The 25,434-nt window shown below is 44.6% G+C and overlaps 1 protein-coding gene across 1 annotated transcript in view; it reads right to left on the bottom strand.

Annotated features, from left to right (window-relative positions):
• TMEM178B (transmembrane protein 178B) overlaps window positions 1–24,484 on the bottom strand; it is a 335,310-nt gene extending 310,826 nt beyond the window's left edge. The window contains exon 1 of the mRNA XM_036428780.2: window positions 22,151–24,484. Coding sequence (XP_036284673.1) covers window positions 22,151–22,532 — 382 coding nt within the window. The 5' untranslated portion in view covers window positions 22,533–24,484. The remainder of the gene's footprint in view (window positions 1–22,150) is intronic.
• Window positions 24,485–25,434: the final 950 nt, after the last annotated feature.

Below are 25,434 nucleotides of genomic sequence, written 5' to 3'. Positions count from 1 at the left end.
ATTTTTAAAATAAATAAATAAAATAAGATGCTAAGGCCTTTAAAGGGACAGTTTTGTATGTAGTTTAGTGTGAGTGATTAGCATTAGAAGAACATTGGCATTGCAGAAATTTTTCAGTACCAAAATTTCAAGTGCCATAAGCTCTAAATTCAAGCAAGTGAGTGAGTAAAAGAAGTAATAAATTGGAGCAATGCCTCCTGGCTGGGAAAAAGTCATTGGGAAGGGAACTTGCAGCATGGAGCTTTTTAGATAAAGTCATGAAACAATAGAAAATCATGAGTAGAAGATTTTGGCAAATCAAGATTTTAAAAAAATAGTCTGGCCCTGGAGATGTTGCTCAATGTAGTTAGAGTGTCAGCCTGTGCACCGAAGGGTCACAGGTTTGATTCCCAGGCAAGGTCATGTACCTAGGTTGGGTGTTCACTCCCCAGCTCCAGTCAGGGCATATGAAGGAGGTAATCAGTCTTTTGCTCATTGATGTTTCTCTCTTTCTCCACTCCTCCATCACTTCCACTCTTTCTGAAAAGCAATGAAAAAAATATCCTCAGGTGAGGATTAACCCCCCCAAAAAAAAAATTAAAAGGAAAGAAAGAAAGGTCTGATTATTTAATAAAAAAAAATAACTGTCTAATGGATAATCTCTAAAAGAAGGAATACTGCACACACTAAAGGTAATGAGATTTGAAGGAGGAGATTGAAAAATTTAACACGATGAAAATGATAAATTTGTCAGGACCATGGATCAAGGCCATCACCAGTACTTGCTTTTCCCTTCATCCATCTTTGACAATACTTAAAAATCTAGAGGAAAAGATACTGAGTAATCCTTTATTTCTTCTAACCTCATTACAAATGCATACATCCTATATAATAAAAGCCTAATATGCAAATCGAATGAATGGCAGAATGGAGAGGAAATGACCAGTCACTATGGTACGCACTGACCACCAGGGGGTGAATGCTCAACACAGGAGCTGCCCCCAACCCATAGGCCCCAGGCCAGCCAAGGCAAGTCCAGTAAGGGCCCCCTGATTACCCCACCAGTTGCCTGCAGAGGGAGGCAACCAGCAGCAGTAGCAAGAGGGTGAGGCCGGTGAGCAGGTGGTGCCAGGCTAGCCAAAGTGGTGCCAGTGGAGGGGCTCCCCACAGATTGGCCTGATTGCTGGCCAGGCCTAGGGACCCTACCCATGTATGAATTTCGTGTATTGGACCTCTAGTATAAATTTATAAATGAATAAAACACCATTATAATACTGGTATTGGTAGAAGGATCTAGCATTTATTATGCCAACCTGGATGTAGAAAGTTTACTGGTTGCTCTAATCTAGGTTTCCATATCAGAGTTAAAAGAGGGTGCATTAAATTATCACATTCATGAGTAAATATGAAATGCTGGCTACTTTACCAGATAAACTCTACAATCTCATTGGCTTAATTAAGAAGTTTACTTTTTGCTCACTAAAGTCTGATTGGTCAGCAAGACAGAAGAGACCACTGTTCCCTGTCATTTAGGGACTCAGACTTCCCCAGGCTTTGCTATCTTCAATTCTGGATTCCACCATTACCCAGAACATGGCATCCAGACACACCTTGTTTCCCCAAAAATAAGACATCCTCCGAAAATAAGACCTACTTACAGGTTTCCTTCTGAGTGAAATATAAGGCATCCCCCGAAAATAAGCCCCCCCTAGGCTCTGTCTCAGAATGCTATTGCTAAACATGAGAGATTTGGTCCACTGATTCTGAAAGAAATGGAGTCACAAGAAATTCACCAGGAAATTCAGGAATTGGATTATTATGATGATGTTCCAGAAAATGATGACATGATTGTCACTGAATAAATGAGTAAATTCTTGATACTCAGTTTGTCTGGTTTGTGTTGACAACTACCATACTGCCGTACCGTATACAGGTAATAAATTTTCTTTATTTTCATTTAACAATAAATGTGTACCATATTCTTTTTCATGGAAAAATAAGAGATCCCCTGAAAATAAGATCTAGCGCATCTTTGGGAGCAAAAATTAATATAAGACACTGTCTTATTTTCAGGGAAACAGGGTAGATAGAAGAAAGTAAGGGATCACAAAGAAGAATTTTATGGAGCAGACATGGAAGTGGAATATATCTCTTATATCCACATCATTAGTCAGAACTCAGTCATATGGCCACCCCTAGTTGCAGAGAATGCTGGGAGAAAATAGTCTGGCTGTGCCCTCATAAGAAAAGAGAAATAAATTTGGTGAACAGAAAGCTACACTTTGTAGGGCAACCATCTGGCCTACACATTTTAAAGCAGAGTGTTAACAAAATATCTAAATTGGAACCCTACTCTATCAAACTATTTCCCCCTCAAGTCTGGGGAAATGCCAATTATAAGGAGCCAGAGCAAGAATTTGACCAAGAGGCTAATCATGTTGTAGGAAATGAGTTGTGAGTTTCTTCCCCTCTAGGTACCATGTCTGAGCTATTGGTGACAGCGAAGAGATATGACTTGGTTGCCTGGTGCCACCACCAGCACTTGCTCTTCCCTTTATCCATATAATGCGAGGTAGGAGTTGAAAACAGGCAAATACAAACGCACTTCTCCAATTCAACCAGCACCAGGAGACAGAATCCTGAAGTGTGGGGGTTGAAAGAGGGCAGAAAAAGACAACAGTCCATATTACTATTTACGAGTCTGACAACAGATGAAAATCTTCCCTGACTCTCAGGTACCTCGTGCATAATGGGGATAATCATTCCTGCTGTATATGCTCTCACATATGGGTGAGGCGGTCAGAGTTCAACTGGTGAAAAAAAGTACCAGTGAAAGGCTATAAATAAGCAGCTACTGAAAAGACAGAGAGCAAGTAGGTGATAGAAAATTAGGGAAGAGAGCAACCTATTGAATAAGCCTATTGCTGTGATAGTTGTGGAAGAAAGTGGCAATAACCTAACAGGAAAAAAATAAAAGATATGAATTTTCTAAGAGCTTGAAAAGAAATAAAATTGGTCATGACACACCCCTTGAAAGAGATTTTATGGAAATTCAAAACTTACTCAAATACAGCCGGAACCAAACATACTCTCAGGCACAAATCTAAAGGGTATAGAAAAAAAAAGGTCAAAAGCTAGGTGCAATTATAGGTAGCAATGAATGGCATTTCCCACATCATTTCCAAATCAGGGCCATTTTCCTCCCGATTTAAGTAGGAGGCCAAGGTGAAATTATATACACCTGCTCCACTGACTTGCACCTGTTACTCTGTGTTTAGAACTTACACAGTTTTTCTTGTAATTCTGAGTCCTTACAGTACCCAAGGAAGAAATAATAGAGGCTAATAATATCCATACCTTCTCAAAAAAATGTGCCGACAAGTGATTGCCTATAAATGTGGCTCATAATTTTTTTTTTTTTTTTTTTTTTTACAAAATCCACACTCCTTTTCTCCTCCAGAAATGAAGATTTTGTGACTTTAATGCCTACAAGTAGAAAATATTTGTTGCTGAGATGTTACCAGAAATTCTAGGGCTTTGTTTTCCAGAGACACTTACAGTATAATAAACAAAGAAGACTAATTCTGCACTATCATGGGTCTTCTGTCATTTAATCAGTAGCTCTAAAACACAGACACAGTGCAGCAGTTTTGGGATGACAAGGCAAGAATGCGCCTGAAAATAAAGCAGCTTTCAAAAATGACCTGACTAGTCATTAGAGCCAAAGTACCCTAAGATTCTGATTAGAGTGATGCCGTTCAATAGAAAACTGCAGAACCATTGGTTATGGATCCCTGCAGCAGCTAATAAGAGAGGTTTGAGGATAGGCTGTCCTTTCTTTTAAAAATGAAACCTTTTGCCTTGGCCAGTGTGTCTCAGTTAATTGAGCACTGTCCCATGTTCCAACAGGTTGCTGGTTCAATTCCCATTCAGGGTACGTGCCTGGGTTGCCAGTTAGGCAACCTAACAATGTTTCACTCTCACATGAATGTTTTTTTCTCTCTCTCCTTCTCCCTTCCTTTCTCTAAAACTCAATTCAAAATCTTTTTTTAATGAAACCTTCTTAAATTTTTCAGAGCTCCATTCTTCAAGACATAACATATCACATTCCAAATAACACCTGAGGATCAAATGTCTCAGGATGTCCAACAGATCACCCGCCACATGGTGCAAAGAACAATTACGCCACTCTAACGATTTCCTTTTTATAAAGCAGAGAGCAAAGCCAGCATGCATAACAAGAATGTAGTTCAGCCCAGCCAGCATGGCTCAGTGGTTGAGCGTTGACCTATGAACTGTGAAGTCACGGTTCAATTCCCAATCAGGGCACATGCCCAGGTTATGGGTTTAATCCCCAGTGAGGGGCATACAGGAGGCAGCCAGTCAATTATTTTCTCTCATCATTGATGTTTCTCTCTCCTCCTTATTCCTTCCTCTCTAAAGTCAATAAAAATATTTGTTTTTTAAAAAAGAATGTAGTTTACTCTCCAATCCTGTTTTCTTCAGAGAAACTCCCATTAGATGCTCATGACAATAGATGCTGACATGTTATAAAAACTTGCCTCTGAGAGATTTAAAGCTCTTGGCTCAAATTATCCCACAAGACTGTACTGTGAGCAAGATGACTGATAACTTGCATCAAGAAAGTCTTGAATTATTACTTCCTTGATCTTCTGTGTTTCTTCCTGGGCCACCTCCCTTTTCCTTCCATCCTTGTCTCTATCTTCTTTCTGCCTCATCCTCTCTAGCAATTGCTTCAGCAATTCTTCCCTCCCTCTTTTTTCCAAACCATCAGTCTTTCCCCTTCCCATCAGCCTACAATTATGCTATTATTTCTCTCATTTTCTCTCATTTGTCATTCTAGTTACCATTTCTCTCCTTACTTTTGCATCAAAAATTCTTTTAAAAGTGTCTGCACTCATTGTCTCCAACCCCTCCTCTCCTTCCATTCACTCTTGAATCCATCACTGAAGTCAATGACTTCCACATAGTGAAATCCAAAGTTCAAGCCTCAGCCTCATCTTACATGACTTCCTGGCTGCCTTCGACACTACTGATCACTTCCTCCTCCTTCATTTTCTTTACTTGACTTCCAGGACACTCTTCCCTAATTTTTCCCTCACTACACTAGCTATTTGTTCTCAGTCTCTTTTGCGGGTTCCTCCTCATCTCCCTGAGCTCTGTAAAGTCAGTGGGCCCAGGACTTAATACTTACACCTCTTGTCTTCTCTATTTACGCTCACTTTCTAGGTGATCTCATTCTATCTCATGTCTTTAAATCTATAAGCTGATGACTCCTAAATTTACATTCCAAGCGAAACGTCTCCCCCGAAGCCAGGCCAATATATCCAACTAACTATTGACCTCTCTGCTTAAGCATTTAAAAGGCATCTGGTAATCATATCCAAAATAATGGATCCCCAAATCAACAGCCTCCTGCAGTCCTATCCACCATATTTAATGGCAACGCTAACAGCTCCTCAGGCTAAAAACCTGGTATAATCTCCTTATCTTTTTTTTTATCTGATCCATCAGCCAATTCTGATAGTTCTCCATTCAAAATATATCCAGAACCCAATTTCTTCTGTCATCACTCCAGCTCCAGCCTCCATCTATGTTGACTGATTTTCCCTTACATGCCCCACTATAATCTATTATTAAACTCAGCAACCCAAGTGATGCTTTTAAACCATAAATCTAATGTCATTCTCCCTTCTCAGAATCCTCCAATGGCATCCCGTCTCACTCCTTCCTATGGCCTTCAAAGCTTATGTGAGGTGACTCTTTACTTCTCCAACATCATATTCTACCACAGGCTCCCTCATTCACTCCCTGTCATTCTGCCATCCTCATCATTTCTTCAATATGCCAGCCATTCTCCTACATCAGGGCCCGGCCCTTGCTACTCCCTATCTGAAATCCTCTTCCCCCAGATGTTCCCATAGCTAATGTCCTCATGTCCCCAGGTCTTTACTTAAAAGTCACCTTCTCAGAGAGGTCCTCCCTGGTCACCCCAACTACGTTTTCAATGCTGCCTTCACATTTCCTATCCCTTTCCATGCTTTTTTATCCTTAGTACTAATCACTGTCTAAGATATCACATATTTTATTTATTCACCTTCTTACCCTGTTTCCCCAAAAATAAGACAGGGTCTTATATTAATTTTTTCTCCCAAAGTTGGGCTAGGTCTTATTTTCAGGGGATGTCTTATTTTGGGGGAAGCACGGTATTAACTCAATAAAATACACATTCCATGTGGGAAGGTTGTTTGCCTATTTGGTACACTACTATACCTTAAACCCCTAGTAGAGATATTCACCAAATAGTTGTTGAATAAATGGATGTGTAATCTGTTTAATTTATTTATGCAGCATGAATGAGAATCCCAGAGTAGAAACTGTTACCCCACAGCCCTAGGAACTCACCTATGTGTAAGCATCCTCAGCTCAACTGCGCACAAAGCCTGAAAGTCAAGAACCTTAGCCAAGGAGCTTTGTGCAGTCTTCTCTAAGCCTCTACCACCCTCCAACCCTATCCGTTATCACTCTGAGTTTAGGGCTTCTGCCTTTCCCAACTCCTCACTGATGCTGGATCCAAGCCTACCCCAGTGTTCAGATGATAGGAAGATTTTTTTTAACTAATAGGACAACCAAGAACAACTATAATCCAGTAGTGTTTGAGGCAAAAGAAATTAACTTCGTATTTCTCCATCTGAGATTCTTCCATTAAAACAAACTGATTTTGTTTTGAATTCAGCTCTAACAGTGGATACAAAATCCCCTGGACTATGTGCTTTAGCCTGTGAAAGTCTATTGCAGGACTCACCACCTTCAGAGAAAGAGTCCATTTCTTTCTTCTAAATAATAAGGACCCCAATGCAGGGATATCATCGTGTTGTAGCTCCTAAATGCATTCACTACCTGGAGACGATCTATCTTCTGCAGAGAAGCCATTATGGCCTCTGATACATCTCCCTTTTTAGCAGCTTATTGATCCGCAAGCGCCCAGCCAGCCATACCTCTACAGATATGTGTAACAAAAGCTGATACAGGCATGCTGCTGGCACAGAAGCATAAAAGTCCCTCTTAGAACTGTTAGTGACTCTGCTGAACCAAAGAGATGAAATGCCACCTTCCAGTTTGAACAAACCCTCTGGGTTCTCATAGATTTTAAAATAAACATATATGAGAAGGGTTTTCTAGGGTAAGGGTTACCCACCATTTTAGGAGACTCACATTACTATATAACTCATCATACTTTTCATAATTACTTTTACAACTAAAGCCAGCTCTTTAAAGCACCAGCTTAGCCTGGCCGGCATGGCACCATGGTTGAGCATCAGCCTATGAACCAGGAGCTCACGGTTCGATTCCCTGTTGGGGCAAATGCCTGAGTTGTGTGCTCAATCCCTAGGGTGGGCCATGCAGGAGGCAGCTGATCAATGATTCTCTCTCATCGTTGATATTTCTATCTCTCTTTCCCTATCCTTTCCTCTTTGAAATAAATAGAAATATACATTTAAAAATAAAACACAAGATGGGATTCCTACCCAATGGTTACTACTGAATTATACTCTGAATTTGATCTGTAGCACTTTATACAACTTGAGCAGAAAGTAATGAAAATCAGTATTCTAACTCAAACCCAGCACAGACTTAACTAGTGTGAGTCCTGGAGTTATGGTGGTCACAGATAATGTTTCCTTGATATGAATCACTTATTCAACCCGGTTCAGAGAACCAAGCAATGCAGCTGCATCTATATTTATCTACTGAAACCTAAAGAATTACTCTACTTATCAAATGAGATGGCCATGGGCTCCTCCCTTAGCAGGTCCTGTGACTACAGGAAAATTCCTTAAACCTTCACTGTGAAATGACCCAGTCTTCTGGGAGACCCTGAAGACTGAACATCTCTTTCACCCATCGTTGAACTGGACTTGGTGGTCTTCACAAGCAGAGATGTGTTGATTGACCTCAATGCCTTTCTGTCCTCAAGCCCTCTGTGGACAGAATGACTTTTTTTTTTCTTTTCTTTTTTTAAATATATTTTATCGATTTTGTACAGAGAGGAAGGGAGAGAGATGGAGAGTTAGAAACATCGATGAGAGAGAGTCATCGATTAGCTGCCTCTTGCACACCCCCTACTGGGGATATGCCCGCAACCAAGGTACATGCCCTTGACCGGAATCAAACCCGGGACCCTTCAGTCCCGAAGCTGACGCTCTATCCATTGAGCCAAACCGGTCTCGGCCAGAATGATTTTTGTGAACAATGCTGATCACCAACCATAATGGAGCCAGATATGCCATGACCCAGCCCTCTTGAAAGTCATGAAGAATTAAATGAGGTATGAACCAGAGAGGAGTCAGTCACAGAAGGTCCAGTCTCTGTTTCTCATTCATTATCTGACCAAAATCACCATCAGAAGAGATTTGAGGAAGCTGCCCTAAATAAACAGTTGGGAGGGAGGCTCCATGGGGGTAGCCTGAAGACATTCCTGATGATAAAAAAAGTTTAAAGTTCCGAGAGAAATCCTGAAGAAACTGTCAAATATGCCAGACCCAACAGTAAATTTGGAAAATTACATCCACGATAGGAACAAGAAATGTAGGGAGCCTTCTCTTTAGCCAATGTACTGTGAAAGGGAAGAAGACCAGCCTAGGAAAGGCATGAAGAAGAGAGAAAAGTGGGCAAGATCATAATGAAGAAGCCCAATCCAGGAAAAATGGAATAGTCCCCACTTGAAATTCTCCTCTTGTGAATCAGAAATATGGGTGCTTTAGAAAAATACAAACCCTAACAAAGGAAATAAATTGAAGTTTATCACATGCATTACAGAACAATTCACAGCAGGTTTCCTGTTAATAGTGAGTCTCCCTAGCCCAATGAAATCATGGCTCTTTGTTAAATAACATTTCCAGATCGACTGCATTAACTGAAGTAAACTTTCATTCATCCAACAAATAAGTATTAAATACCTATTATGGCCCATGCATTATGCAGAACACTGCAGATAAAAAGATGAATAAGAAATAGTTCAAAAACAGTTTCAAAAAGAGGGGGAACCTATGGAGAAACAAAATGTCACTGGTTCTAGGAAGGGGGTGTGTTTGGTGAGTGACAGAGAGCTAAGGAGGAAAAAGGCAATGCAACCTGGGAGGTGGGGTGAGAGAACACCAAGCAAGAGAAGAAGGAGGGGCCTGAAGGTGATTCCTAAAAAATAGGTGTTAGCCAAGCAGACTTGGGGTGCGGGGAGAGACAAGCAAAAACGGGGATTTTCAGGCAAAGGAAGAAGCTTCATAAATAAAGACTCCCAAGGCATTAAAACAGCTTAACCTGTTCGGGGACCCAGAAGACCTTCACTGGGGCTGGAGGAGGATAAGCTGGTAAAGAGAAGTACGCAAAAGGATGAGATGGATGAGCGGGAGGGCACATTGCAGGAGCTGTGAGGACATATGTGCCAAGGTGAGGATGATGGACCTTATCCTGACTGATGGAGCCACTGGCAAACTTTGAGTAAAGCGATAACATATTTAGACTTACATTTAGAAATAATCACTCTGAACTGAAAGCATTGACAAGAGGTGAGATTAGGGAATGGGGAAACCGGAGAGCGCCACAGGGGCATGATGGTGAGGGTCTGGCAGCAGCATTCCAGTAGGATGGGGAGGTGAACATAGTAGGAGGAGTAAAGGTGACTTGTGCCTGCCTGGGTGAGGAGGGCAGGAAGGAAGAGAGCCCTAAGGATGATGCCCAAGTGTCTGGTTTGGGCAAGTAGAGAGGCAGTGATGTAATTCCCTAAGACAGAGGAACATGAAGGAGAAATGACTGAGGGTAGGGAGAGAGAGAAAGGGGAGAAGAGGAGAGGCAGAAAATATGTTCTTTTGGACCCATGGAATAGAGATATCCAGTAGGCGAGATGTTTGGAAAGTCTGAGCAAGAGAATTTCAGTGCAACAAGTCATGGGCATAAGGGGTGAAAATGGTCCTAGATGTGAATGAGATTGATCAATGAGTGTGTGAAGGGTGAGGAAAAGAGGTGGATTCCTGGAGAACACCATGGGTTGAAAAAGAAGAGCCAGCAAAGGAAAGGAGTAAGGACAGAAACAGAAGCATACCTAGGAGAGAATGGTGTCTCCAAAGCTAAGAAAGGCAAAGTTTTCTTTTCTTTTTTCTTTTTTTTAATCCGCATTGGAGGATATTATTTTCATTGTCAGAGTGGAAGGGAGGGGAGAGTGAGGGAAAAGGAAAGGAGAGAGAGAGAGAGAGAGAGAGAGAGAGAGAGAGAGAGAGAGAGAGAGAGAGAGAGAGAGAGAGAGAGGGAGGGAGCGAGAGAGAGAGAGAGAGAGAGAGAGAGAGAGAGAGAGAGAGAGAGAGACATCAATGTAAAAGAGACACATCGACTGGTTGCCTCCTGCACGGACCCCGACCCTACCAGGCCTGGGAATCAAACCCCCAACCGAGGGACATGCCCTTGACAGAGAATTGAACCCACGATTGAATCCACAACCTTTCAGTCCACCGGCTGACACTCTAACCACTGAGCCAAACCAGCCAGGGCAAAAAGGCAGAGTTTTCAAGGAGAAGGAGCAGTCCCAGCCTGGGGACAGGGGAGGACACTGGGTATCCTGAAGATGCAGGCGAGGAAGAGAAGAAAGCCAGGCCAGGAGGAAGGCCACCCTTGGAAAGGATGTAGGCTAAGCAGGACTGCCTTCTGCTTCCTGTGTGTTGACATAGTCAGGGAGGAGGGAGCGGGAGGGAGAGGCTGGAGCCACAGAGGCCAGCCTTTCCCAAATTCATTGAAGGACTTGCAGACGTGCCTCCTGGGTCCACCTCCCCACAGAGCATGATGAATAGTGCCGCGCACCCACCTGGAACCTTTGGATGCAGGGCTGCCTGGAGCTGCATCTGGGCAGCTCGTCAGCCCTGTGGTTACGGAAGCACGAACATGGAGGTTCTTCTGCCTGATCACCGCTGAAATGGAACCTGGGGACTTTCATGATCCCTAGTAACTGAAGGCCCAGCCTAGTGTTTTAAAGCACTATCAGGTATAAACGGAGCCCTTGCCGACACTCCGGTGGGACTTTCCTGTTCCAGCTCTCGCAGGTATAGAGTGAGAGCATATTCCTATCCTAGGTCACCCTCACAATTCTAAGGATAAAGACTCTGTTCCATATTCATCAATCATAAAACGACTTCAAGTTCCACCAACTAACACCCTCCGTTTCAAAAGTGATATGAAAACCGCTGAAAAAGTAAAGTACAATTCTGACTTCTTAGTAACTCTTTTTCTTAATTCTTAGTGCTTTTTCTTTCTTAGTTCACGTGTGGGTCAAAGGCCTTCCCTGGTGTTGGTAATCGTCTCTGGCTTGTCCCACACTCTCCCTGTCCCTGTCCCTTATCTAGTTAAAGCTCAAGCCCTGATCAAGTTCATCAGAAGGATAGCTATAGTTTAATTTTCTAACCCTTACAACTCTTGGAGGTTTTTTTGTTTGTTTGTTTGTTTTTATTTTGTTTTGTTCTTAATCTGATATGGAATATTTACTTACTTACTTATTTATTTATTTATTTATTTATAAAGAGACAGAGGGAGGAAGAGAGAGATTGACTTGATATCCCTTTTATTTATTCATTCAGTAGTAGCTTCTTTTTTCTTTTTTGTTAATCCTTACCCGAGGTAATTTTTTCATTGATTTTTAGAGAGAGTGGGAGGGGTCGAGACAGAGAGAGAGAAACATTGGTGTGAGAGAGACATATTAATTGGTTGCCTCCAGAAAATGCTCCGACCAGGACCGGGGATTGAGCCTGCAACCCAGGGATGTGCCCTTGACCGGCATCAAAACCGGGACCCTTCAGTCTGCAAGCCAACACTCTGTCCACTAAGCCAAACTGGCTAGGGCTGGAACTCTTGGTTTTGCCATGAGCTGCGGGATATTTACAAAAGGGGAGTGGGGGGGAAATGATTTGTACATTGGTCTCTATCTCAGAAATAAATAAGTCAGTTTAAAGCCCTAATTTCTTCTATTTAATACCACATCAGAAAGTAAAACTTAATTTTATTCTTTCTAAACCCTTCCCATGAGCTACTGTTAGTACAAACTGTTGGTTAGGGGTTACCTGATCTTCCTCTTCTCTAAATGCCTCTTGCTACTACTTAAAAGTCAGTCTCAGAGAGCCACAAAGACAAAGTTTTCCAAGGATGTTCCTTAAAGAACCAGTCTCCTGTACACCGAGCGGTACAGTCTGAAGAAAATGTTAACTCTTGTCTGAATTGTAGAAACCTTCCACACTGCTGGAGTGTGCGAGCATGTGGATGCCCCACTTGCTTCAGATCTTTCTGTTCATTTTTCTAGGAAATAAAATATCACGGATGACTTTAAAGCACCTTCCCAATTCCATCTCTTTTCCTGTCTTGAGAAATGTAAGCATCATTCTTCATGTTATGTTTATCGGTCCCAGGCATATTTTCCATAAATACAATGCAAATATGTTTCCATAAACAATATCTGATGTTATTCGATGTTTTTAAGCTTTGTATAAATGGCATCACAGTCTGCATTTCATTCTGCACCCGGCTTTTTTCACTCAAGTTTTATGTTTATCCACTTGAAAACATGTAGAGTCCTCATACTTATTTTTTATATGTTTTATTGATTTTTTACAGAGAGGAAGGGAGATAGAGAGTTAGAAACATCGATGAGAGAGAATCATCAATCAGCTGCCTCTTACACTCCTTTCCCCCCCCCCCACCCCGCCTCCACTGGGGATGTGCCCATAACCAAGGTACATGCCCTTGACCGGAATTGAACCTGGGACCTTTCAGTCCGCAGGCCGACGCTCTGAGCCAAACCAGTTTTGGCCATCATACTTAATGTACGTATACCTTCCACTGTATGATTATGCCATTCTGCAATATTGATTTTTGTATTAATGGACACTTACATTTATCGTCTTTGTTTATGTACCAATTTTGCATTACGCACAGTGGTGCCATGGACATGCTCGGATGCATTGCATGCACTTGTGTGCACGTAGCCAGGAAGAAAAGTTCCAGGATGCAAGGTACACATGTCCTCAGCCCCAGGAGACAGGAGACAGCTACACCCCCATGCTGTGTTAGCAGACATACAGCAGCATATGAGCCCAGAGCTTCTTTAAGGTAAAAACAACCCTAGTACGTCCAGGTCTGCGAAATACTCCAGGGCCTCGGGGAATAGGAGTCGTGTTTGTCTGAACAGAACTGCTATTAGAAAGATGAAGAGAAATTCAGGGCAAAGATGAATGAGAGAGGCTCTGGAGCAGATAAAGTGTCCAACGGGGTGAGGTTCGACATACAGAACAGCAGGGCATTTTAAAACACAGAAAATGATATAACTTTATGAAGATGACCTAATATCAAGCAAATTGCCTTTTCTTGGCAAAATACAATACTTTGACGCCAAAAAAAAAAAAAATCAATTGAAATAATTCAGACACTGCAGTCGCCCATAAAAGCAGCAAATCTGTGAAACTTCCTTGAAAGCCAACAGCAGCTTCCCCTCAGAATAAACATCTCCTGTAAGAGATTCCCAGTGGCTTTCGGACAGGCCATCGCCGTGTGGACAAATTTACAAAAAAATAAGCTTTCATCCTTGAATCACCTGTTCATTACCTGACATATTTATACTAGATGTTATTTTTATTATTTTTTTAAATATATTTTATTGATTTTTTTACAGAGAGGAAGAGAGAGGGATAGAGAGTTAGAAACATCGATGAGAGAGAGACATCGCCCAGCTGCCTCCTGCACACCCTTCCCACTGGGGATGTGCCTGCAACCAAGGTACATACCCTTAACCGGAATCGAACCTGGGACTCAGTCCGCAAGCTGATGCTCTATCCACTGAGCCAAATCGGTTTCAGCAACTTGGTGTTATTTTTAAAGATTGCTGAACAGAATCTCTCTGAAATGATTTCTAAAATTCTGGTAGTGAAGGCTGCTTCTTGGGAGAGACTCTAAGAGTCTAGGGGACAAGGGTGGGTGGACAAGAATTACCTCATCAAAAGAAATTAATAAATTTAAAACGAGGCCAGGGCTTCACCCTGTCAATCCACAGATAACCTCCCGGAGAGTCTCCCCTACATGCTCCAAAGCTCAGGAACTCTCAGGCCCAGCACCTAAATCTCCGCATGCCAACCTCAGGGTGGCGTTTGTGTCTCTCCTTTAACACATCCTCCTTTTTTTTTGCTCTTTGGGGACAGGAACTCTGGATTTCATTCAGGGTCCTCCACCCTGAGAAATGTACTTGTCGTAGTTGGAACTGAAAAGTCATTTTTAGAATAAATAGAGTGAAGTGTTCTTCATCATACAATAATTTTTAAATGACCCAAGGAATGTATTCATAACTTTTTTATATATGGGTGTTCTTTAAAAGTTTTATTTAGAAAAACAAACAAAAAAGGATATAATGCTCAAAACTGTTTAAGTGTAAGCCCTCTGAGAAGAATTTTATCTGTTTTACTAACTGCTGTCCCAAGTGGTTAGCACACAATAAGTGCTCAATAAATGTGTTGAATGAATGAAGATGCTTGGCTATAAAGTAGTCTGCACAATGACCAGTCATCTATTGATAGTTCCTTTCTCTACTGAGTTTTTAAATTTCTTTCTGAATTTAATTAATTGTGGTAAAATATACATAACATGAATTTTTAACTATTTTCAACTGTATAGTTCAGTGTCATCAAATACATTCACACTGGTGTGCAAACGTCACCACCTTTCTCCATTCAGTTTTTAAATTTTCAACCCCAATCTGCAACATGGCATCGCAGATCATTAGAAAGAGAAAAGGTGAGTTTTTAATTACATGATTCTATATGGGTATGGAATTAGCTGCACTGTTTTCCACCTCCTCTGATGATAAACTAGCACCTGGGATGCTCCCTTTAGGGATGTCTCCCTTCCTCTTTCTCTCTCTTCCTTCCCCCACTTTTCCTTTCCCTCCCTTTTCATCTTCTCTCAACCATTTACCTACTATTTGCCAGTCCCCTGTTTGCTGGCAACCCCACTCCCGCTGCTGCCACTCCCATGCACTGACACCACCAGCCCCACTCACACCTGCTGAAGATGCAGAGCGATTGGGGCCATTGCCAGCAGCAGGTGGGAGGGGGCCAGCGCTGTCAGCAGGTGCAAACTGTCAGATGGTGACTGCTGCCCCAATCGCCCCTCAGGAGCAGGGAAAGGTGGGAGAAGCCCTCAGTACAAACAGGCCAGCAGCCACCACTCACACCCGGTGACGGTGCCACAAGCAATCGGGACTGGCAATGGAAGTGGATGGGAGTGGTGGCTCCAGTGCCAGCAGTGGGTGCAAGCACTGGGTGGGGTCATGGCGTGCAGGAGCAAAAAATTTTCAGTAACCACCAGAGGCTCGCCCCAATGACAGTGATCAGCACCCCTGCCTCGGTCTGGTGCCCCTGCTCACCAGCTCCATCATACCGCAGCAGCCGACACTCGCCATGTTCTGCACACACACTCTTGGTGGTCAGTGTACATCATAGAGACCGGTTGTTCAATTATGCTGCCATTCAATCTATTTGCAAATTAGCCTTTTATTATATAGGATGGGAAGTAAGGAAGTCTTCTAAAAAGATGCATGCATTGTCTCAATGACAGCAGATGCCCAATCAAGATGTTAGAACAAATTTTCTATCCATTCATCCACCAAGTGTGCAGTCCCTCTTCCATGTGTATTGCTTGGGATAAGTAATTATAAAAGTATCTGCATCTGAATGAACATTTGTGACTACTGTCTAATGTCTAGATGTATATGGGCATGTCTGTGTGTGTCTGTGTTTTCACCTTCTTTCAACCATTTACCTATTATTTACTTTCTATCACTTAAATTTAACTTTCTCATCAAATGTTAGAGTGTGAAAGGGCATGTGAGTGTGTGTGTGTGTGTGTGTGTGTGTGTGTATGAAGGGTCAAACTAACCCAGAGTTTGTTTAGGATTCTATTTGAAGGCTTAGAATCACCTACTAATATCAGAGAAGGAGAAAATATTTTTAACTGACAATCCAAAATGGAATATACGAATCAATCCTCTAAATTGATTTTTATCCTAGTAAAAAAATAAGCCAACCTTCCTGAACAGAAATAAGGCTCTTGACTTTATTGACTCAATGAGAACAGCTCACCCATGTGTTCCCTAACTAGCTGATCCCTCATCCAGTTGATACTGACATGACTTCCTGAGGAAGAACCTGTTCCAACCACTCATGACAATGAACTTGGGAACCATGAGCTAAAGCTCCCTTAGGACAGGAACCACATTTTGCCTCTTTCTTCTCCCTCAACACCTAGCAGAGGGCTCAACACACAGCAGATGTTCAAAACACATCTCTCTACCCCGCCTTCTCTCTCTCCTCACCGATACATTTGCCCATAGGATCACAGGGCTCCTTCCCTGTCAAATCTCACTGGTGAGTTATATTTTCAATATGACAGGGGAGGAGTGATGTGACTAAGAGTGCACTGACGTGTACATCTGGGAATACATATAAGGGTATGCACGGGGATCATGCTATATACAAAGACCATGAGTGTCTGTATATGTTTGCCTGTGAACCAGTCATGCCTCTCTATGTTATAAAACCAAAACTGATGAACTATTTAATTCTTGGCTTACATGCACTTTGGGCTTCCTAAGGGCAAAGACACTTCATGGCCCTCACCACCTTATCTTATATAATACATTAGTTCATTAGACATTATTTTTCATTCCATACATATTTATTTATTGTCAGGCTCTACCCCCTGGAAGGTTAATTTCTCCATAACACCCAGCCCCAAAGCCTTCAATAAATATTTGTGGAATGAATGAGGATGTCCTCAGTATCTACCACAATGGACAAAGTAAATACTCAAAAACACATGAAAATAATGTGTACACTTTGGTCAGCAGGTCTCAAAGCAAGATCGAGCCACGTGAAATACCTTCCTTCTCGGGTCTCACCTCAGGGAGATTCCTAAATGACTTCCTGTTTCTTTTTCAACTCAGGGGATCAATATACCAGCTTCTTTTCCACCTTGCCCCTGCCCCAACAGACTGTGGTGACAGTAGAGTACAGTGGGTGAGTTCCCAAACCTGGAGCCAGAGTTCGAATCTAGCACCTTCACGAGGCTCGGCAAGTTCATTGGCATTTCTGTGCCTCTGTTTCCTCAATTATAAAGTAGGGGGAAAATAATAGTAATAGAGTATTATTATGAAGAATAAATTAGCTAATATATGTAAACTCTTAGAAGAGTACCTGGTATTGACATTGGCAATTATTACTATTAATTATCTTTCCCACCAAGTCGACTTTGCCAGAAACTTATAATGAAGTCGGGACAGGGAGGGGACAGAGAAAAAGAATCCTATGAGTCAAAGATGGGACAATTAATAAAATATAGACATAGCATAAAATTAAAAACTTCTTTCCCAAAATTCAAGTAGTAATTTTTCTTCACAAGTGTAGAATGATATACTTAAATTTAAGCCCAAGTTAACAGGTTTAGTTATCTTCACCTGAAACAAAGTATGTGCTTGGTCTTTTTAGAGGCATTAGGCCCACATAGCACTCAAAACATCCTGGTGATGTGTGCCCATCACATAATATGTGCACAGCAAATATTTGCTGAATACATTATTAATTTGTGGCTATGTATAATATTGTATTTAAAGTAAAGTAAATGGAATTTAACTATGTAGGTCAAATTCTATTATAAGGCCTGTTATCAAATGATTTTTAAAAGTTCTTAGAATCTCAACTGCAGGTCTACTTATCTATTTCAAGTGTAGCGTTTCAGTACAAATCAAAGAATTTAAATGTTCCCAGGAACAAAATCCTACCTGTAGCTGCTCCTCCTAAAGATCTGGAAGTCTCTTGGTTTTCAGAAACTGATCCTGTCATTGATCTGCCCCCGGTGCTTGCAGTGACTTATGAGAGAGACATGGACAAGGTTGAACAGCAAGAAGACAGAGACCTGATTATAGGCACCGTCATATGGGAATTCAAGGGTACTCTACCCTTGCTACACCCTCTACCCAATCCTACCTCTGTAGGCTTATAGGGTTAAGCCTCGGACTGACCTGCTGGCAAAGTCACAAACAAGTCCCAGCTTGGAGGGCACAGTCCTCTAAGCATAATTAAGCTTGATCTTGTGACTGCTCCCTAGATCTTTCCTGGGTAGCTAGTGAGCTGTGGGAGGGGCAGCAAGTGCTGCCAAAACAAGTGAAACTTATAAGAACATTATAAATTACCTTATTTACCCCTGACTATAAGTAAGCATCAACTTTGCAGTCTGGATCTGCTCTGTGGCCTCAGCCAGGCAGGAAGGTCCACCTAGACCCAGCTTTTTCTCATTGTCTATCATTTCTCCATCCTTCCTCGCCCCCACTCAGGCTCGCTGAATGAACGCTTGGCTGTGCTGACGTGGCACATACCTCCAAGAAGGAAATGGTTAAAATATAATCTAATGTGAAAAATAATGATTGTGAGTGATTTTGTATCTGTTTGATGATATATGTTACCCCCCCCCCCCAAAAAAAAAGGTATTGTGTTTCCCTTATTCCTTAACAGAGCTTTTGCTAAAAAAAAAAAAAAAAAAAAAAAAAAAAAAAAAAAAATTTAAAAATTAAAAAATCTTTTTTGTTAAATCCTGTGGCATGTTACAATATTAACCTGCCCTGAGAGCCACGCTGGTTCTTTGTTTCTTCCAGTGTTCCTACAATTAGAAAAAGCACTTGATAGATACCTTTCTGTGAACCTAATTTGTATGAGATATTTCCCAAGTAGCACCCATCAGGTGGCTGTATTTTACAAATGATTATCTTTCCTGCCCTCCAGGAACATACAGTTCAATGACACAAACACACACACAGTGACCAGAAATGTGTGTTTGTGGGTACAGTTACAGCGGCTGGGCACTGAAGACATGGATTTCAGAAAGAACATGAGTCCAAAAAACTTTATCTTCAAATCAAATATTGATCTGACTTTTGTTATCTTTTTTTGTTTGTCTTTTGTTGTTGTTGTTGATCCTCACCTGAGGATATCTTTCCATTGATTTTTAGAGAGACTAGAAGGGAGGAGGAGAGACCGAAAGAGGGAAACATCTATGAGAGAGAGACACAGATTGATTGCCTCCTGCACAGGCTCTGACCAGGGCCAGGGATCGAGCCTGCAACTGAGGTATGTGCCCTTGACCAGAACTGAACCTGGGACCTTTCGATCCGGGAGCCAATGCTCTATCCACTGAGTAAAACTGGCTAAGGCAACTTTTAATTTCTTATTATGTGATTTTGTTTTGTTTTTAAATGCACAAACAGCACTTTCTAATGCAATGAATATTAATTTAACAAATGGTTCAGTTCTCAGGAGCTGTATGACCAATTAGATAAAGCTCTAATTTTCCCATGATTTTTCAAAGAAAAACAAAGGCATAAGATATCTTTTGAGGCTGACAATGAACACTGTGAGATAAAAATATTTCCCTAACTATTTCCCTAGATCTAACTATAGGGATATTCATTTCTTTTTCTAAAATTCCTTCTAAAATCTGCCCATTTGGGAAGAATACTGATTAAATCTAGGAATTATATTTGGTATATTATTGGAATGGCTTATGAATTCTACTAATAAAAGATGTACTTATTTCCAAAATGTTTCTATTGCTGCTTATAGAAGATCTGGCTTTCAAAGGTTCTGTTCTGAGGTTAAAAATTAAGATAGTGACCTTAAGCCTCTGAAGATTTGTAATGCTGGCATGCCATCTATCTCAATAATACCTAACAAGAATGTCAAATGGACAGAACGGCCATGGTGAGCGGGTGCTTGCAGCTGACAGTGATTGCTATATTTTGGGTGATGGGGAACAGGATGTCCATTAGTTGGAATGAAATACAACGCCCTGCCAACTCTAGGTATCAGTGCATTCAATCCCCCTGCTGTGCCATGTCCATTTTCTGTTGCTGCAATTAAAAATTGGTCAATACACAGTCAAAATGTTGTGCATTCCTCCCCTATCCCTTCTCCTGTCACTGTGTTTCCAGCTCACCGGAAGAACATGTCACTATGGTAACCAATCCCTCTGGTGCACAGACCAAGTCAACCTTTCTAGCTGGATTGCTAAGCAGAGCAACAGGGAATCAGGGCCTTCATTGCAACCATCAGAAGCCATGAATGCCACCCTCCTTTTTTTAAGTGGGGTTAACCATTATCAGATGGAAGGACACCTGTCTTGTTTCAGGAGACGTTCGAGGTAGGAAATTCAAGAATGTCCTTCAGTAAATCCTACGAGTGTTTATCAGTCATTATTAACATGAATTCTTCCTAACATTTCGGCCAACTTCCTACTATTCCGATTTTAATGAAAGCAGAAAATAAGGGATAAAACAACATTTTATGAATCTGAGAATCTGAAAACTACTATAAAGTCACCCATGGTCAAAAACTACTCTGCTTGCTCTTCTTTTCCCAAAATCCAAACCCGAGTTGTTCTCTTCTGGAATTCTCTAATGTCCATGTGTCTTTACAAAGTTGTGGAGCTCCAGATGGGTCACCCTGCACTAAAAAGGGCCTAACATGAAACAGATGTGATGTTTATCATATTAACACACTCGGAGCCAAATTAGCTAAAACCCCTAGTCATTCTACAGAATCTACAACATAAGCATTAAGATGAGTTCTGTCTGGACTTACCTCACCTAAATCTGAAGGGCCACCAAGACCAGACTTAAACAACTGACATTTTTAAACAACTGACATTTTTATTAACAGTTTTTATCCATTTCAACATTTTAATAAATTAAAGAACATCTGTTCTCACCAATTATATTTAAAAACAGATCAAACCTCCATTATATTAAGAGTCATTAAGAATTGTTTTATATCTTGGCCTCAAAGGCTGATGAATAGCATTGTTTTCAGCTTACCACCACCATTTAATAGTTGAAAAAAATGAAACATAGCAGGAAGTAAAAAAGAAGACTCTTGAGATCACACCACATCTTCCAAGACATAGCTACCATAGAAGAGCAATATAATATATATCCAGCCCTAGCCAGTTTGGCTCAAGGGATATAGTGTCAGCCTGCAGACAGAAGGGTCCCAGGTTTGATTCTGGTCAAGGGCACATGCCTTGGTTGCAGGCTCAATCTCCAGTGGGGGGCAGGCCCGAGGCAGCCGATCAATGATTCTCTCTCATCATTGATGTTTCTATCTCTCTCTCTCTCCCTCTCAAATCCTCTCTGAAATCAATAAAAATATATTTAAAGTCTATTTTAGTGGGTTAATGGAACGGGATCTCCCCCAAAGCATATGTCATGCAAAATTTATAAATTTCATTTTAAAGCAGATTTCAAAATGTATGTGATCATACTAAAGTATCAAATTTTTATGGTTTGTAAATACTGGGTTTTTTTCCTGTTTTGGTACACTTTGGTATGGTATTCTTTTTTTCTCTGCAGTACCCACTTTGTTGTTACCTGAAAAACTACTTTTTTGTGCTTGTCAGACCCCGCTAAATATTGCATGCACACAAGTCATTTGTCAACCATTTTCTCAAAAGGAGTAATCAAGAACGGTGGTATGATGCCACTGGTCAACAGGCCTTGAGCTGCCATAGGGCAGGAGCTGGAATTTGTTGATATTTATATGACCAATGCCTGCAACATGCCTGGTAGAGTACAACACTCAGCAAACGTTCTGGCATCCATAAGGCCTTCTGCTTGAGATGTTTCCCCCACTTTCCCTTGATGAATCAGTTCAAAAGCTAAAAAAGATTAAAACCAGGAGCCTGACTACCCCAACATAGCACTCTTAAAGGGCTTCCTCTGTTAACAGCACATTACAGATTCCCTCCCTTTTAAGAGACTGATTCAGCATTATATCTTACCCTGGACCATGAGAATCTCACCAGACAAATGCAAGACAAGAGGCGAGTAGGGAGGGGGAGAGGTAAGCCTCTATCACCAGCTATGGGGAGGCGAGTTGTGGCCACTCGGAGGTTTGGGAGAGCCTGACAACCTGACGTCCGGGCCCCAGGAGGCTTGCTTAGACCTCCGCCAGGCTTAGGAGGGAGAGGGCTGCCGGGCCTAGCTGGGGCCAGGCTGTCCGCAGCGCCACGCCTCGCGGCTGGTGCTTACCTTTACGAATGAGAGCTTCGATCTCCGGGTCGAAGCCCAGCCGGTGGCACTTCCTCCAGAGGCCCATGTTGGTGGAGTTGTACTGCCGGCTGCATTCGTCCATGGGGCTCATGGCGAAGAGCTGCCTGCGGTTCCGGGCCCGGAGGAGCTTGCCCTCCCAGCGGTCCAGGCGCGAGCGGCTCGCCCGCAGCGGCAAGTTGTTGTTGTTGTTGTAGATGAAGCCCGGGTCGATCCGGCGGGTGTTGAAGGCCTTGCACCGCTCCCGGTGCTTCCTGGCGTCCGTCTCGTACCAGTGGTCCGAGCAGATGGCCACGGCCAGCATGCCGAGGGCGCAGAGCGCCAGCGAGAGGCCCGTGTAGAGCAGTAACCTTCCGGCAGCCATGCCTCCGCTTCCTTCGCCGTTACACCGTGGGCATGACCCGCCGCAGCTTCGCCTTCCCTCCGCGCGCCCCGAACAAAGCGGCGGGCGGGCGGCCGAGCCAAAGGGGGGAAGGGGGGACGGGAGGGGACTCGCGGCGGCTCCCCGTCGCCCCCCGCCTGCCTGCCTGCCTGCGCGCGGCTCCGGGAGCCCTGGGGTGGGGGCTCGCAGCCTACAAAGTTCTGATCCGGAGGGGCTCCGGCGGGTCCCTGGGCATCCTCCGGGGCACAGGTGCAGCCTCGGACGGCAGCGAGCAAGGCAAGGCCGCCTCCTCTGCTCCTCTCCGCCCCGCAGGCGGCGATGGCTCGGACCCGGCCGAATCCGCACCCAGCTCCGGGCGCCGCAGCCCTCCGGCCGGAAACTGAACCCCAAGTGCCCCCAGCTGCAGTGGGGTCGCTGGGCTTTCTCTAGGAAGGCGACGATGAGGCCCTCTCACTCAGCGATTTCTTGGGGTGAGGGCGGGCTGTCAGGAGGCGCTCCTCAATGACAGGATGCACTGAACCCCGGAGAAGCGGCCGGTCCGCGAAGGAGACCTCTGGATGCCAGGCTGGCTGCCCTGAGTCCCGCCTATGTCTCCCTCTCAGCGGCTCTCCCCCTTTGGGTCTGCCAAGGAAGGTGATTTTCTTTTAGAAATCCCCGTCCTCCGGTCCCCAGCAGCAGGTCCCTTGCTCTGTGTGGCCGGCACGCCACGCTCAGAGGCGGGCTCCCCGCGGGCGCACGGGCTCGGCCGACCTTTCGCAGCGAGCTCCTGGTTCTGCCTTCGGCCTGGCCATGCAAGCCTCCCCTCGGGCCGGACGACGTTCCCCGACAAACCGCGGCCCGGGGTTCGCGGCGACTGGGGGGCAGCTGGCTGGCGCCAGGGGCAGGCTGAGCCGAGGAGGGCGCACGCCCGGCGGGGCGCGCCGCACGGGAGGCGCGGGGCTGGGCGCGCGGCGCCTTCAACACCATGGACAGGTCGCCCGATCTCTGCGCGCCGCCCGCCGGGCAGCCCGTCCCCCGGGCGTCATGCAGCCGGCCTCCGCGCAGCTCTCTTCTTCTCCTCGGAGCGTCCGCCCGGCCTCCTCCAGGCCCGCCTCTCTCGTGCCGCCGCCGCCGCCTCACTCCAGCCGGCTGGCTCCCCTGGAGCCCGGGAACGTGCCGCACGCCCAGGTGCAAGGAAAACGCTGCAGGCGCCGCACACAGAGGCCCGGCCCTTCCAAACAGCCCGCCCCTTCCCCGCCACCGGAGCCCGGCGCTCGCTCTCGCACAGTGTCTGCTTTTGCCCAAGTACAATCAGCTGCTCTCAGATTGCACCATTTTCTACGCAGCCCACCCAGGGCCCAGGCGCCGGCTCACTGGGCAGGCAGCGCGCAAAGAGAGGAGCGTCCTGGCCTCCGCGTCCCACGATCAGGCTCCCTGCGCGCGGTGGTCGCCGAGGTGGATGGGGCGAGGGTGGGGGAGGGAGGGAGGCTGGGTCGCTCGCCCTCCCCTCCCTGCCTCCTCTAGCCCCCGCCGCCGGTGCTCCGGGGCTCCGCGGGCGAGGCTGGTGCCGGGGAGCGGGAGCCCAGGCTGCGCCCGGAAGACCGGGGAGACCGCCTGGCCCGGGCGCGGGCTTCGGAGGAAGACACTGCCTGCGCGCTCGCTCTCTCCCGGGCGCCGGGCGCTGCAGCCTTGGCTAAAACCCACCGACGAGAGAACACGGGAGCGTGCAGCCCTAGGCTAGTGATGTCATCCGTGCAACGTGAGCCCCATCGCTTATTTTTCTAGCCTCCTTAAAGATAAACCGCACCATTTTCCCAGGCACGACATGTCTCAGCCTTATTCTTTGACCAGGCAAGTCAATGGTGTCGGGATAGGTATGTGCCTAATCACATCCATATGTATGCACATTATACATACGTGTGGTATGTAGCATGTGTGCATGCATTTATTATACATTTAGGAAGGTAGCCTCCATCTCTCTCCTGTTTCTCTCTCTCCAGCGGTGGGAAATTCCCTCAAAATCAGCCACAGTTCTTTAGAAAAGAAAAAAACAGCTTATTGCGGAGTGGGCATTCTGGGAGGCTGAAGTTCGCTGTGTCCCCGGTTTGCGTCGGATGTCTCGGGTCCAGTTTGATCTTTGTTTTCCCCCAAAAAGCCCTCCCGGCGCTGTCTCGCTGGCTATTTGCTCCAGAGCCTGGTGTCCGCAGGTTATCACCGCCAGCACCACGCCAGAACCAGACTCCCCGACACACACCCACTTCCACCTCCCTCCTCAGCAGGAAAAAAAGAAAGGAAGAAAATTGGACCCTTCAAGACAAGAAGAGAATTTTAATTGAGAGGGTGCTGAACATATTTTGAAAACGCTCGGGGAGGGGGGGGGGGAACGGGTTCGCGTTTTGAGGAGGGGAGTGGGGTTCAGTGAAACGTGAGTGTGGGATTTGTCCTTATCAGGGTGGCAGCTGGATTTGGGCTCTGCCCAGGCTCTGGGAGGCGGTGCGGGACCCCAGACCTTGAGCTAGTGGGCCGCAGGCGCGTCCCACCTCATCCCACCTCCCTGCTCACATGAGGCAGCGCCGCAAAGGCCGGGAGCCTCTCCCCCCTCCCCCCCTTCCAGGTTGAAACCCTAGATTTTTCACTCTAATGCTCACCCTTCATTTTACCCTCACTCCAAAGTCGAGGGCCCACTCTGCTGCGTTCAGAACTGGCCCCCAGAAAAAAGAGTTTCCGGCGTGCTTTTTTGCACAATGGGGCCTGCAAGCCAAAATGAGCGCACCTCCACCATATTTTTTTTTTTTCTCTCTCTCTCTCTCTCTTTTCTCCTCCCTGCGTTTTGAAAATCGCCTACGAGGCGTTTCAGTGCCATCTAGTGGGGGAGGGGCGTGCCTCACTTTTCCTCCCTCGATGC

This window comes from Pipistrellus kuhlii, unplaced genomic scaffold (assembly GCF_014108245.1).
Source record: "Pipistrellus kuhlii isolate mPipKuh1 unplaced genomic scaffold, mPipKuh1.p scaffold_m20_p_10, whole genome shotgun sequence".
Classification (NCBI taxonomy): Eukaryota; Metazoa; Chordata; class Mammalia; order Chiroptera; family Vespertilionidae; genus Pipistrellus; species Pipistrellus kuhlii.
The sequence above is the reverse complement of the archived record's forward strand: the minus strand, read 5'-3'. Positions and strand labels throughout refer to the sequence as shown.